General features: G+C 45.8%; 1 protein-coding gene and 1 long non-coding RNA gene across 11 annotated transcripts in view; one reads left to right on the forward strand and one right to left on the reverse strand.

The window, feature by feature from the left end:
• ZNF827 (zinc finger protein 827) overlaps positions 1-13,370 on the forward strand; it is a 135,628-nt gene that overhangs the window by 78,479 nt on the left and 43,779 nt on the right. For all 9 annotated transcript variants that reach the window (XR_010303611.1, XM_064149466.1, XM_064149468.1 and 6 more), the window contains 2 exons: positions 451-934; positions 11,020-11,253. Coding sequence is in view for 8 of the 9 variants with exons in the window: in XM_064149466.1 (XP_064005536.1) it covers positions 451-934; positions 11,020-11,253 (718 nt within the window). In the remaining variant the exon portion in view is untranslated. The remainder of the gene's footprint in view (positions 1-450; positions 935-11,019; positions 11,254-13,370) is intronic.
• LOC135178553 (uncharacterized) overlaps positions 2,865-13,370 on the reverse strand; it is a 60,333-nt gene continuing 49,827 nt past the window's right edge. For both annotated transcript variants that reach the window (XR_010303614.1, XR_010303613.1), the window contains exon 8: positions 2,865-3,436. This is a non-coding gene — a long non-coding RNA (uncharacterized LOC135178553). The remainder of the gene's footprint in view (positions 3,437-13,370) is intronic.

A 13,370-nucleotide genomic window follows, 5' to 3' on the forward strand; every position in this document is an offset into this window, starting at 1 on the left:
TCAGTAGTGCCTTGGTATTTTTTCATCCTGCCACAGGAACTGATGGTGGACACTGCTTTGCAGGGTGGTGTTTCTTGGGTTGCACTGAACAATTGTTAGTTATGAGGTTTCACAGAATGATCACAGCAGATCATGTAACAGGTGCAAGTTGGTTGCTTTGTTTAGTGAAGAAGGCTACTAGTTACAGGTAGGAAGTCTTTTTATGTGCTGATAGTTCATCAGGAGCTGGTTGTAAAGACTTTGGCATCCAAGGCAGACTTCATCCTATCCATGCTGCAGAAACAGATGGTTTTGTTCTCTGAGTTGCATAAAAGAATCCTACTGCTCTTAGTGCCTGCTCTCTTCCCAAGAGCTCAGAAGAAAGAGTTTGCTCATTAGGGAACTTTATTGTGTAATGCTAATAAACTGTTTTGTTTAATACATGCTTTTGTCTTTCACCTCTTGAACCAGGTTCATCAGCACCAAGACAGGGGTGAGACCTTTCAGTGCCAGCTATGCCCTTTTACCTCCTCCCGCCACTTCAGCCTGAAACTCCACATGCGCTGCCATCAACATTTCCTTAGGACAGAATCCAAAGTGAAGGAGGAAGTACCAGAAACTGAGGTGAAAGGGTCCCCGCAGCTAAACAGTGACTCCTGCCCAGGACCACAGAAGGAAGGAGCTGGACCTGACCTTGTGGGATCAGCATCTGCGTCTAGCACACCAGATGTGGCTGGGCAGCCTAGTGGAGGTGTTCCACCCTTACTAGTGAAAGAAGAGCCCAAAGATGACAATGGCGTCTCCGCTGCACCTTTTGCTCTTAGCACTGTTGACAGACCTCCCAACAACACACAGCCGAAAGACTACTCTGACTTTGTGGCCAATACAGCATCAGCACTATTCAGCCAAGACATCTCTGTCAAAATGGCATCAGATTTCCTTATGAAGCTGTCAGGTAATTGAGCAGCAAGTGGCAGCATCAGCTGCTCCTTTGTGGGCTAAGAAGCACCTTGCCTTGGGTTTGCTAAAGCGTGGAATTACAACTTACACTTTTCTGTTTCTTTTGGTAGAGAGAGGAGCTTGATGGGGGGAAGAAGGGAAATGGTGAGAGATGGGAGGGACTTTGTTTAACTGCAGGGATTAGGAGTGAGAACTTTTTATCCAGGCTTTCATGTTCGCTGGCAGTTACTTTGGCAAATCTCGTTTGGTGTGGTTTTTTAGGCATGCTGAATACCTCTAGCTCTGTTTGAAATCCCTGAGTGTCACAAACACCCAGCATGGTAGAAAATTCAGCTCTGGAGTTCTCTGCCTTTACTCCTCCATTAAGTAAGGCAAATAAAGTATTGATCACCAGCCTTTCAGAGTAGCACTTGATAGGTAACTACTAAAAATGTCTGAAGTATGAACGTTTCTGCATTTCTTGATTGGTAACACCTAAAAAAAGATGATCTAGAATTTCATGAAGGCTTTTAAAAATCTCTACTGTTCTCATTGAAGTCCATAGCTAACACAGAGCCTGTGTTTAGTGTCTCCCCTTTCACTGCTGGATTACTGCTGTAAGGATGATACTCCTATGTGAGATCCTGAAGTGGAAGATGTGTATAGAAGGAGTCTATTCCATATACTCTGTCACTGATTGGACTAAACACTCCAGAGTTGTGGGCACGCTGGGGAGAGGTTCTCTAGTAGAATGCTTTCAAAATTGGCCTTCGATTTGTACAGAGAACAAAGTCAGGAAAATGTTAGTGAAGAAACTCATGTTTCACAGAGATGACAGTGCCTATGGAAAGTTTCAGACTTCAGAGATAGAAGAGACCCCTTTCAACGCAGAATAATTGATCACTCCTTTCTTTTCAATGGGATATAAGGTGAATTTTAGCAAATTTTACTGTCAGGTGAAGCAAGGAATTCGCTCTGCCCTAATGCCATTGCTTTGGGGACACCACAGTCACTCCTTTTGGAACAGCTTGCTGTCCTTAACCTGCCCAAGCCTTCGTGCCTTGGGGGGTCATGCTTCTGTGGGGAGTTGAGTAGAGCAGGTAAACACAAGAAATTCAGCCTGGGGCCTCATGGAGCCAACCAGCAAAATGGAAAAGAGCCGAGGACAAGCAAGAGGTGACATGGGCTGGCACAAGCGCTGTGCTGGGTGGATTGGAAGAAGGTACAGAAACCTCTCCTTTAACAGTCAGTCTGTTGGTATAATTTGTTATTTTGACCAGCAAACAATGAGCAAGGATGAGTCTGGTTTGAGTTGTTTGTACATTTTGTCGTAGTTGAGATTCATATTTAGACTCTATATGAAATCCATCTTTGATGTTGACTGACAGCTGTCCCATGTATGTTGCATTCTGATGTCTATCTTGAATTTGAGCTGCTGTACACTAAGTAGCTCAGCACATCAACTGTACTGACTTGTGGAGGGTAGTGCTCATGATGGCTGTGTGTAGCAAGAATGAGAGCAGAAAGCAGGAGGGGGGAAGCCTGAAAGCTGAGAAAACATACAACATTTTGATGTGTTGATTTTCATGTAGCAGTTGATGGGGAGCTGTTTACAGTTTGGCAGACAGTCAGGTTTTCAAAGTCTGATCTGCTGGCATCAGAAAAAGGATACAAATGTCCATTATTCATGCAAAAGGCCTGTGCAGTTATTTTATGGTGACTTACTAAAGGTCTCGAAACCTGACTTGTGTGCACTGTTACCTAGCAACATGTTATAAAGTCACCGAGGGAGTGAGATGTATCTGTAATTTTGTATGTGTGCATATTTGGATGGAAATGTACTGCCAGTCACCAAGTTTACTACACAAGAAGAGCAATGCTGTAAGGAAAGGAGTTTCTTCTCTCTTAAGATTTATCCAGTGCTATATACGTTTAGCTCATGCTTTCCTCCATACGCTGTGCATAAATTCAGACTAGAAGTAGAAGTAATTCTTGCAGCAGTTTGGCAAATATGGGCTGCATTTTTTGTTTCGACTGCTTGCTGCGCTGAACCAAGCTCCGTTGAGTGATTTCTTTATTAAGACACCCTTGTTAGGCTCATCAGAACTTCAATTAATGGCCCTACCTTTTCAGTGATATCAATCTTTTGACATCTCTGATTGTGCACGCCAGTTGTAACAGCCAACACAGATTTGTCGAGACCAAATTACGTCAAAACAATCTAATTTTCTTCCCTGACAGGCCTTGTGGCTAAGAAGGAAGCAGCAGATAGATGTATAGACTTTGAGAATTTGGCATTTATTCTTACTGAATATTGATGGTTTAAATGAGCATTTAGTCTTGCTTGCCTCTTCTTCTTCGCTGGTGTCAGTTTCTGTGCCTCCAGTTTCATGCGACACCTCAGGGCCTGTTGGTTTTCATTTCTGTGCAGCCTCAGCCTCTTCTTTTTCCAAGGGTGTGACACAGGAGTGCCCTCGGACCGAGGAGTTAAGAGTTTCCAGAAGCTTATCTGCTGTGCCTAGGATGAAAGAGGGTCCAAAAATGGTGTTTATTACCCATTAGCAATTTCAAAATAGAATCTCAGTAAGTCTGCATATAATCTTGACCCTTGGTTTTATTTCTGATAGAATCACAGAATCAGTCAGAGTTGGAAGGGACCACAAGGATCAGCCACTTCCAAACCCCCTGCCATGGCCAGGGACACCCTACCCTAGAGCAGGCTGCCCACAGCCTCAGCCAGCCTGGCTTTAAACACCTCCAGCCATGGGGCCTCAACCACCTCCCTGGGCAGCCCTTTCCAGCCTCTCACCACTCTCATGCTCAACAACCTCCTCCTCACATCTAGTCTGATGGTCTAATGCAGCACCTCTGAAGTCTAGAAGTGGGTATTGAGGTGGTAGGAAAACAGTACCTTGATAGTATTTCACAATTAAAAGGAAAGAGTGGAGGAGATCCATGAAAAAATGTGCATCTGTTCAACACACAGTGGCTCTGATACAAAGCCAGGAGCAACTAGCTAGCAGTTCTGTGGGAAAGGGCCGAGAGGAACAGCATCATCCTGTGCAGAAAAGGCAGCCACTGTACTGGGATCCAGAGAGAAACAGCCTCAGAATAGGAGAACAGTGAACACTCCTGCTCTTGTCACTCTTGCTGAAGTCCAAGGTTTCAGCACTATAGTTTATGAGAGTGTGGTCAGGTTTCAAAGGAGAGCAGCAGAAATGACTGGAGGCCTAGAGAACATGCCCTGTGAGGATGGGTTAAAGGGAGTGAGGTCATGAAACCTATAGAGAAAGCTAAAGAGAGCCATTGGTAAGCCTACAATGCATTAAATAGTTTGTCATGGGGAGAAGGAAATCATCTGTTGGTGAGTCATCGTAATTAGGACAAAAACCAACAGGTTTATATTGTGGGAAGGTTTAGGTTGGCAGTAGGATTTTTTTTCCCAAAGTCGAGGTGATTAAACCTCTCTGAGTCTGGCAGGAGAGATTGTGGCCTTTCTGCCACTGGAGAATTGTAAGAACAGTTTAGATGAGTACCTGTGATTGGCCATGGTTGATTGCATAGTAGACAGCAGGATGGACAAGATCTTTGAACTGTAGGACAGCAGAAGCAGCTGCAAGAAATTTCAGCTGAACAAAAATGAGCAAAGGCAAAGGAGAGAAAGAACTCACAGATGTTCAAAGTTAGACCTAATTTCCAATGAGCCAGAACTGAGCTGTAGTGAACCAGATCAAAATGGCTTCTGAATCATTTCCAGGAAGACGTAGGGGAGCTGGAGTTTTAGAGCTTGAGGAATACTGCTGTAGGTGACCTTTGGAGATGCCCACAGCCCTAGTTCTGTGCCATTGCCAGAAGATTTTTAGTTCTATCGTAGAATCAGAAAATGGTTGAGGTTGGAAGAGGCTTTTATCTAATTCTAACCCACATGGCTGAGGGATGGACATGGGCACCCAGGTTGCTCAAGGCCACATCATCTGACTGGCTTTGAGCACTTTCAGGCTTGGCGCCTCCACCACTGAAAGTGTTCACTGTTCCTGTGTTTTACTCAAGGTGTTCATATATTTTCTGCAACAAGGCAGAAATCACCAAGAGCAAATCTGAAAATAAGGACAAATCCTGACATTTTTGCAGATTCCATTCTCTAGATCCTACTTTAAGGCAGGAGGTGCTTTTAAATTCGCATTACCCGTTAAAGGGTTCGCTGGAATTGTGTTTAAATTTATAAGGGGTTGTTGTTTGCAAAGACAATGAGCAGATGACTCAACATATAAATAGGAGAATACTAACCATGGACATATTTTTACCTTCAAACCTGCCCTCTTTTATTATTTCAGTAGGACTGGCTCTATGCTCCAAGCTGCCTCAGTGTGCACTTGCAGCCCAGAAAGTCAACCAGATCCTGGGCTGCACCAAGAGAGGTGTGGGTTGCAGGGTGAGGGAAGTGATCCTGCCCCTCTACTCCACATTGGTGAGACCCCACCTGGAGTACTGTGCCCAGTTCTGGAGCCCCTGTTACAAGAGGGCTATGGATGTGCTGGAAGTGTCCAGAGAAGGGCCATGAGGATGCTCAGAGGGCTGGAGCTGCTCTCCTATGAGGAGACACTGAAGAAGTTGGGGCTGTTCAGTCTGGAGAGAAGGCTCCCAGATGACCTTATCGTGGCCTTTCAGTATCTTAAGGGGGCTACAGGAAAGCTGGGGAGGGACTTTTTAGGCTGTCAGGCAGTGATAGGACTGGGGGGAATGGAACTAAGCTAGAAATGAGTAGATTCAGATTGGATGTTAGGAAGAAATTCTTCACCATGAGGGTGGTGAGACTCTGGAAGGAGTTGCCCAGGGAGATGGTGGATGCCTCATCCCTGGAGGTGTTTAAGGCCAGGCTGGATGAGGCTATGGCCAGCCTGATCTAGTGTGAGGTGTCCCTGCCCATGGCAGTGGGGTTGGAACTGGATGATCCTTGTGGTCCCTTCCAACCCTTACTGATGCTATAATTGTAAGTACCTTACCAGATCAGTCCTTGGCCAGAATGTTTTTTCCCCCAGTCCATTAATTGCACATGGAACCTTTGTAACTGCATTCATACCTTAATTTGCAGAGTATTTGCTTTTCCCATTTGGAAGGTTTTGGTGACAGCAGTACACAACACATGCCTTCAGATACTGCTGTCCTTCCATCCACTGCTAAGCTTGTTTCTGCTGTAATGAGAACAGCTCTTACAATGATCCAGATTACAGTGGCCAGTGTACTCTTGGGCAGTTATTACTGTGCCTGCCTTCTGTGCTGCATTCATAACGTTAGAAAATCAATGAATCCCATCAAAATGAATGGGATTCTTGCACTTTTGATCTCAAAGAAATTCTGTGTGGAAACAGTAATTGTAAAGCACAGTTTACAGCTGGCCTCTCTCCCTCAGCTCTGTGTTCACCAAGTGCATTACTCTAGAAAGCACTGCCCCTTTGTCTTGTGATGGTGTGCATGAGCCAGTGTGACCTGCTTCTGCAGTTCTTTTGATGTTCCCCAAGTTACTTGCGTGCAGAAACTCTCAAGAGAAAGGAGAAGAGATAACATGCTTAGGGTTTGGGACTATCTGAGTTAAACAACTGAGAAACTCACTCTGTTTTCTACCAGCTTAGGTCATATCTGCTGTCACTGTTGTGTGAGGAGTCAGGTCTTTATTTTGGAAAGCAAAACCACCATGGGAGTTTGGTGACTGTCCAGAGTACTTGGACTGTGCATTCATGTTTTATTAGCTGATTCCATTAATGGAATAATGAAATAGTAAATCAGCAGACAGCTGCATACAAAATATTAGTAGATAAGCTAAATAACCACTTAGTTTATTTGTTCTGTTTAGCTCTTGAAAATTGCTGCATTCCTTAAAGGTATCAGAGGGAATCTGAAATGCTTTAGCATTTGCAGTAGGTAGTGCCGAGCAGACTGGATTCTGCTCTTCAAACAGCTATTTTTAATGAAATAAAAGCATGTCCAATTAAATAGTCATAATTGACATACTTGTGTAGCAAGTTCCAGAGAAAAAAAGCCCAGGCTGCCTCTGCTTAGGATTCATAGTTTATGCCAGAAGGTAGAATTTGAGCTCGAGTATGTAAGTGCACAGGACTGGCAAGTATTGAGCCATATCCTTAATTCCATAATGCAGCCGTCAGTGCGAATAGTCCTCGTGTCATCAACGTCTCTCTTTCAGGGGTCTCTCAGATTCACATTTTCTAGAGATCTCTAATTTAGCCATGCTGCTGCCCTTTTTCCTGCTCTATTTTCCAGGGATGGGGCCTCCACCACCTCCCTGGGCATTTTTAACACTAGACTGGATGGGCATCTGAGCAACCTGATCTGGTGTGAGGTATTCTTGTCCATGTCAGGAGGATTGGAACTGGGTGATCTTTGAGGTCCCTTCCAACCATGGTGATTCTGTGAACTTAAAAATACATTAATATGACTCTGCTTAAAGCTGAACAGAATCTTATCAACCCACAAGTCCATGGGACCAGATGGGATCCATCCCAGGGCGCTGAGAGAGCTGGCAGCTGAGCTGGCCAAGCCACTCTCCATCATTTTCCAGCAGTCCTGGCTCACCGGAGAGGTCCCAGGAGACTGGAAAATGGCCAACGTGGTCCCCATCCACAAGAAGGGTCGGATGGAGGAACCTGGGAACTACAGACCTGTCAGCCTGACCTCAGTGCCAGGGAAACTGATGGAATAGGTTAGCTTGGGGGTGATAAGAGCGCACCTAAGGGATGGCAAAGGGCTCAGGTCCAGCCAGCATGGGTTTAGGAAGGGCAGATCCTGCCTTTCTAACCTGATCTCCTTCTATGATCAGGTGACTGCTTGGTGGATGTGGGGAGGCCTGTGGATGTGGTCTGTCTGGACTTCAGCAAGGCCTTTGACACTGTCCCCCACAGCAAACTGCTGGCTAAGCTGTCAGCCCATGGCTTGGATGGCAACACTCTGTGCTGGGTTAGGAACTGGCTGGAGGGATGGATCCAGAGAGTGGTGGTGAATGGTGCCACATCCAGCTGGCAGCTGTCACTAGTGGTGTCCCTCAGGGATCTGTGCTGGGCCCCATCCTCTTTAACATCTTCATAGATGATCTGGATGAGGGCATGGAGTCAGTCATCAGCAAGTTTGCAGATGACACTAAGCTGGGGGCAGATGTGACTGAGTTGGAAGGCAGAAGGGCTCTGCAGCGGGACCTTGACCGCCTGCACAGATGGGCAGAGTCCAATGGGATGGGGTTCAGTAGCTCCAAGTGCTGGTGCTGCACTTTGGCCACAACAACCCCATGCAGAGATACAGGCTGGGGTCGGAGTGGCTGGAGAGCAGCCAGACAGAGAGGGATCTGGGGGTACTGATTGATACCCGCCTGAACATGAGCCAGCAGTGTGCCCATGTGGCCAAGAGAGCCAGTGGCATCCTGGACTGCATCAGGAATGGTGTGGTCAGCAGGAGCAGGGAGGTCATTCTGCCCCTGTACTCTGCACTGGTTAGACCACACCTTGAGTCCTGTGTTCAGTTCTGGGCTTCCCAGTTTAAAAGGGACGTTGAGATGCTTGAGCGTGTGCAGAGAAGGGCGACGAGGCTGGGGAGAGGCCTTGAGCACAGCCCTATGAGGAGAGGCTGAGGGAGCTGGGATTGTTTAGCCTGGAGAAGAGGAGGCTCAGGGGTGACCTTATTGCTGTCTACAACTACCTGAGGGGTGGTTGTGGCCAGGAGGAGGTTGCTCTCTTCTCTCAGGTGGCCAGCACCAGAACAAGAGGACACAGCCTCAAGCTGCGCCAGGGGAGATTTAGGCTGGAGGTGAGGAGAAAGTTCTTCCCTGAGAGAGTCATTGGACACTGGAATGGGTTGCCCGAGGAGGTGGTGGAGTTGCCGTCTCTGGGGCACTTCAAGGCAAGGTTGGACGTGGCACTTGGTGCCATGGTCTAGCCTTGAGCTCTGTGGTAAAGGGTTGGACTTGATGATCAGTGAGGTCTCTTCCAACCTTGGTGATACTGTGATACTGTGATAATTGAATTGTAGTCTGGAGATTCTCCAGCAGGTTCGGTTGCACAGATTTTTCTTGCAGAGCAGTCAGTTCACTGGTGGCTTCTTCTGCAGCATTCGTTCTGCTAACTCAGTTCTTGAATGTCATCAGCTAGCCTCCATGCAGGACACCAGCACCTAGCTGCAGGTTTCCATTACGAGAGTGAAAGTAGCAGTGGACTGAAGTCATTCATACCTTCTATTGACCACGGCTGCCTTCAGGATGATGGTGATGCCCAGTGTCAGGGAAACATCTTCCACACACTGCAGAACTGACCTGGCAGGGGTTCTTGGCTTGTTTTACCTGCTGCAGCTCACAGTTTACCACCTGACACGGAAGGCTCTCTGTGTCCAGAAGCTCAAGGTCCAGCAGGACCTGGGTCAAATGCTGTCCTTTCTTCCTCCCTTGGAAGCCATCCTTGGTTCTTTTGCACTGGTGGCTGTGAGGAGCATTGCAAAGGGAGGGTTTTGTGCAAGATCTCAAGGAGAGCAGTTGAATGTGCAGTGCCTTTTGGAATGTGTCCTCTGTTCCTCAGGCAGGCCTGGCCTGGAACAGCAGAGTGCTCTGGTGTTCAAGCACAGTTCCTTCAGACCCAGACTGTAGCTGTTTTTTCTTGTGGCCTCTTCTGTGGCAGCATTTTTGTGGTGGACTTTTTTTCTCTTTCTTATGTTCTTTGCCCAGGCAGATGGAATGGCCACCAGCTCCTGGGTGATTGTGACCTGTAGCCTTGAGCTTGGCTTGAACTAATGAGCCCATTTTTCCTCTTTCAATTATAAACATTTGGAGCATTTAGAAATCCTTGTCAGTGGACTGATGCAGTGAGCAGCTTCTGTCAGAGTGTTTGGATTAGTGGCAGATGCCCAAAGCTTTTCTTGGGACACTTGGCAGTTGGAGAAAAGTGTTAGAACTGTTGGCATCTCCATTTGCCAAATGGATCAAGTGATTCCAGCTGCCAGGAAGGTAAAAATCAGCAATGCAGAAACTTGTTTGATCTGGTTTTGTTGGTTGGTTGGGTTGATTTTTCTGGATATGGAATGGTGCAAGTGGCGACTTCTCATCCTTGCTTGAAAGAGTGCTGCCTGTTGGTCATGTCTGCTAGATAAGTTTTGTCCTTCCTTCACTGTGTATTTTAAAATGAAATTGGTGGGCTTGTTGGATATAGTCTGCAGGCAACACATCCTTCAGTGTTCTCCTTGCAGTTCCAAATGAATGTAAATTAAATACAAATGAAGTATGTGTACATATACCTGGTTTTGTATGTTGTTCCTTCTGGAGAGTAATAATTTTATAGTTCAAATTTGCTTTAATAGACTTCAACAGCATCTTTGAAATCCTGCTCTAGTTCTGCTTTTCAAAAGATTGCTCAGTCACAGAGGTTTTGAAAGGACTGCCTCAGTCATCTTCTGTTTCCCGTGCTTTTCCTTACATGTGTTTATTGTTTGCTCTAATGTGAGCAGTGGATGCATCACAGCTGCTCTTGCCCATGTGTTAGCAATTTTGCCCTTAATTGTGGATCCAAGATGGAGCAGAGAGGTGTAAGTGCTTGTTGGCTTTGGGGTCGTTTGTTTCTTGGTTTGGGGTGGATTTCTTCCCCTCTAGTGGTAATGTAGGATCTTACAGACTGGACTACCTCCTTTTTTTTAATTTCTACTTTTATTTAGGATTTGTTTTCATTGGAATTTGCTTTAGTGTACTCCAAGAAATAGTAAGAGCCCCAATAACTGAAGTAATTGGGTTGTGACTGTCCTGATAGTTGTCTGCTTTTACTTGGTTTTGTTTTGTGGGGGAGAAAAGACAGGTAACTAATTGTTAGTTTTGTCATTTGGCTGTGATTAATATGTTTGATTTTTGAAACTTTTATAGTTTTTTGAGCTTTGATACAAGCAGCTTTTGTGTTTCAAAGCTGCCCCTTTGTACAAGTATTTACCTCTTGAACACAGTTTGACATAGTTGCTCCCAGTACCTGCTGCAGCATTTCTCAGGTTGCGAGTTCTTCAGGTTACCAGCTGCTCTGTGATTATATTTGCATACCTCATTAAGTCTCACCTCCTCCTTTCTCTCGACAGCTGCAAATCAAAAAGAGCCCTTGACTCCTAAATTTAAAGTGAAAGAGGAGCCTAAAGATGAAGAAGTTGCAAGCTTAGCCTTGCCTCATTCCAGCTATGTGTTCAGCCAGGAACCTGAAGCCCCAGCGCCAAACGTCCCTGAGGAGAAACTCAAGCCACAGGAAGCACAGGCGAATGTGATGAGGCCAGACACGTCAGTCAAGGCAGCATCTGAGCTCCTCATGAAGCTCTCAGGTAGGTATTTAAGTCAATAATATTCAACTTCTCTTTGTTGATGTATGCTAGCAGAGGTTCCTCACAGAAGGAGCATTTAGCATTAGTAGCAAGTGAAGGAACAATGGAAAAGGTCTGTCTGCACAGATTCATATACATAAGACATCTCAGTTTGGTCTGTCGCCATAGTATCTAATTATCTGGGCTCTGGTTTTCAAATTAATGGCTTTGGGATAAGGCAAGAGAAATGATGCCTTAAAGCTTTTAGATGTTGTCATTTTAGAAACGTAGCAAAGCATGATAATAGCAATTTATTTGTGTATGTCACTGCTCTAACATCAGAAGAATGTGTCTGTACTGGACTGTATCTGAGACAAGATTTTTAAATAAGGACTTTCTTTTGTTTTCTGCTAATATCTTCTACCCAAAATAAGATACACTAGTGAAAAAAGGTAAACTGAGCCAGCTTTCTGCTGCTAGGGAGACCACTTGAACTTGCCTACACTGCTTTAGTGACACATCCTCCTGCCAGACCAGCAGACCCCATGCGTGTGGATGCACATAAGCACTGCTAGAGATGGAGGGACTCAAATGAGTCTGCTCTGCTAATTGTGCTTTAATTGTCAGACTCGGGGTTTAACCTTAAGGGAAAATACAAGAGTTGAATTCCTCCTGCTAGAAACAGGGTAAGAGAATGATGAAAAGGCTTTGAACTTCTAATGGACTCATGTCAGTCCAAAAAAATCGGAAAGTCAGTTTTGGAGGCAGAGTTTTGTACTTCTGCACCTAAAGTGGATCAATTAGGTTTTAAGACTTCTCCAAAACTGTACTAGACTTATGTTTTAAAGTGTGGTAAAGTCATGCAGGAGGTGCCAGCAGCAGTGCTTACTGGTTTAGTGACTGCTGAGATCCCTGCCAAGCTTACCTAGCTTGCTTGGGTATTGAGCTCAAATTTGTACCTGAAAGACTTGGATTGGTGTCTCTCCATAAATTCTCCCATGTAGTAGATTCAGTCCTGTTCACACCTTCACACTTTAAGTTGCAGAGGAATTGGAGTCATCGATTTGCAAGACTTTTGTGTTAAAGGTGCAGAAAGTGCTTGGGTGGGCACATGTCCCAAGGACAACAACCCCAGGCTGGGTGGAGAATGGCTGAAAGCAAAGGCCCTGGGAGTCTGGTTGATGAAAAGCTCAACAGGAGCCTGCAGCGTGAGTGCAGCCCAAGCAGCAACCCTGTGCTGGGCTGCAGCAAGAGAAGCATGGCCAGCAGGGCAAGGGGGCAAGGAAGGAGATTTACTCTGCTCTCCTGAGACCCCACCTGGAGTCCTGTGTGCAGTTCTGAAGCCTCCAACACAAGAAGGACATGGAACTGTTAGAGCAAGTCCAGAGGAGGCCATGGAGATACTCAGAGGTCTGCAGCAGCTCTGCTATGAGGACAGGCTACACGAGTTAGGACTCAGCAGCCTGAAGAAGAGAAGGCTTGGAGGAGACCTTATAGTGGCCTTCCAGCATCTGAAGGGACCTATAGGAAGGCTGGGGAGGGACTATGGACAAGGTCTTGTAATGACAGGACAAGGTATAACAGGCTTAAACTGGCAGAGGGGAGATTCAAACTGGATGTTAGGAAGAAGTTCTTTGCAGTGAGGGTGGCAAGACACTGGCACAGGTTGCCCAGGGAAGCTGTGGATATTCATTCCCTGGAGGTGTTCAGGACCAGTTTGGATGAGGCCTTGAGTGACATGTGCTAGTGGGAGGTGTCCCTGCCTATGGCAGGGGCTTGGAACTGGATGATCTTTAAGGTCACTTCCAAGCTAAACCATTCTGTGATTCTATGAAAGTGCTTCCCAGCTACAGAAGTTGATCAGAACAGAATATTCCCCAATTTTCACAGACTCCCAAATACAAATACTCAGTTACTGATGCAGTGCCCTGTTGCTGAGGGTAACTGGTCTGAGTGGTGTTGTGGGGACAGAACTTTACAGCCTGGTGGATGTTAACCTGTGACTTTGGTCCACAGAAATTCATGCTTTCTATTTTAAAGAAAGAGCTGCGTAACCTAATGATTTTTCAGAGGCACTAAGTTCTTGATTGTGACTCTTGAATTCAGCACTAGCAGGCTGTGTTTAAACAGTTTCCTAA

The sequence above is a fragment of the Pogoniulus pusillus genome, chromosome 10 (genome assembly GCF_015220805.1).
Source record: "Pogoniulus pusillus isolate bPogPus1 chromosome 10, bPogPus1.pri, whole genome shotgun sequence".
Classification (NCBI taxonomy): domain Eukaryota; kingdom Metazoa; phylum Chordata; class Aves; order Piciformes; family Lybiidae; genus Pogoniulus; species Pogoniulus pusillus.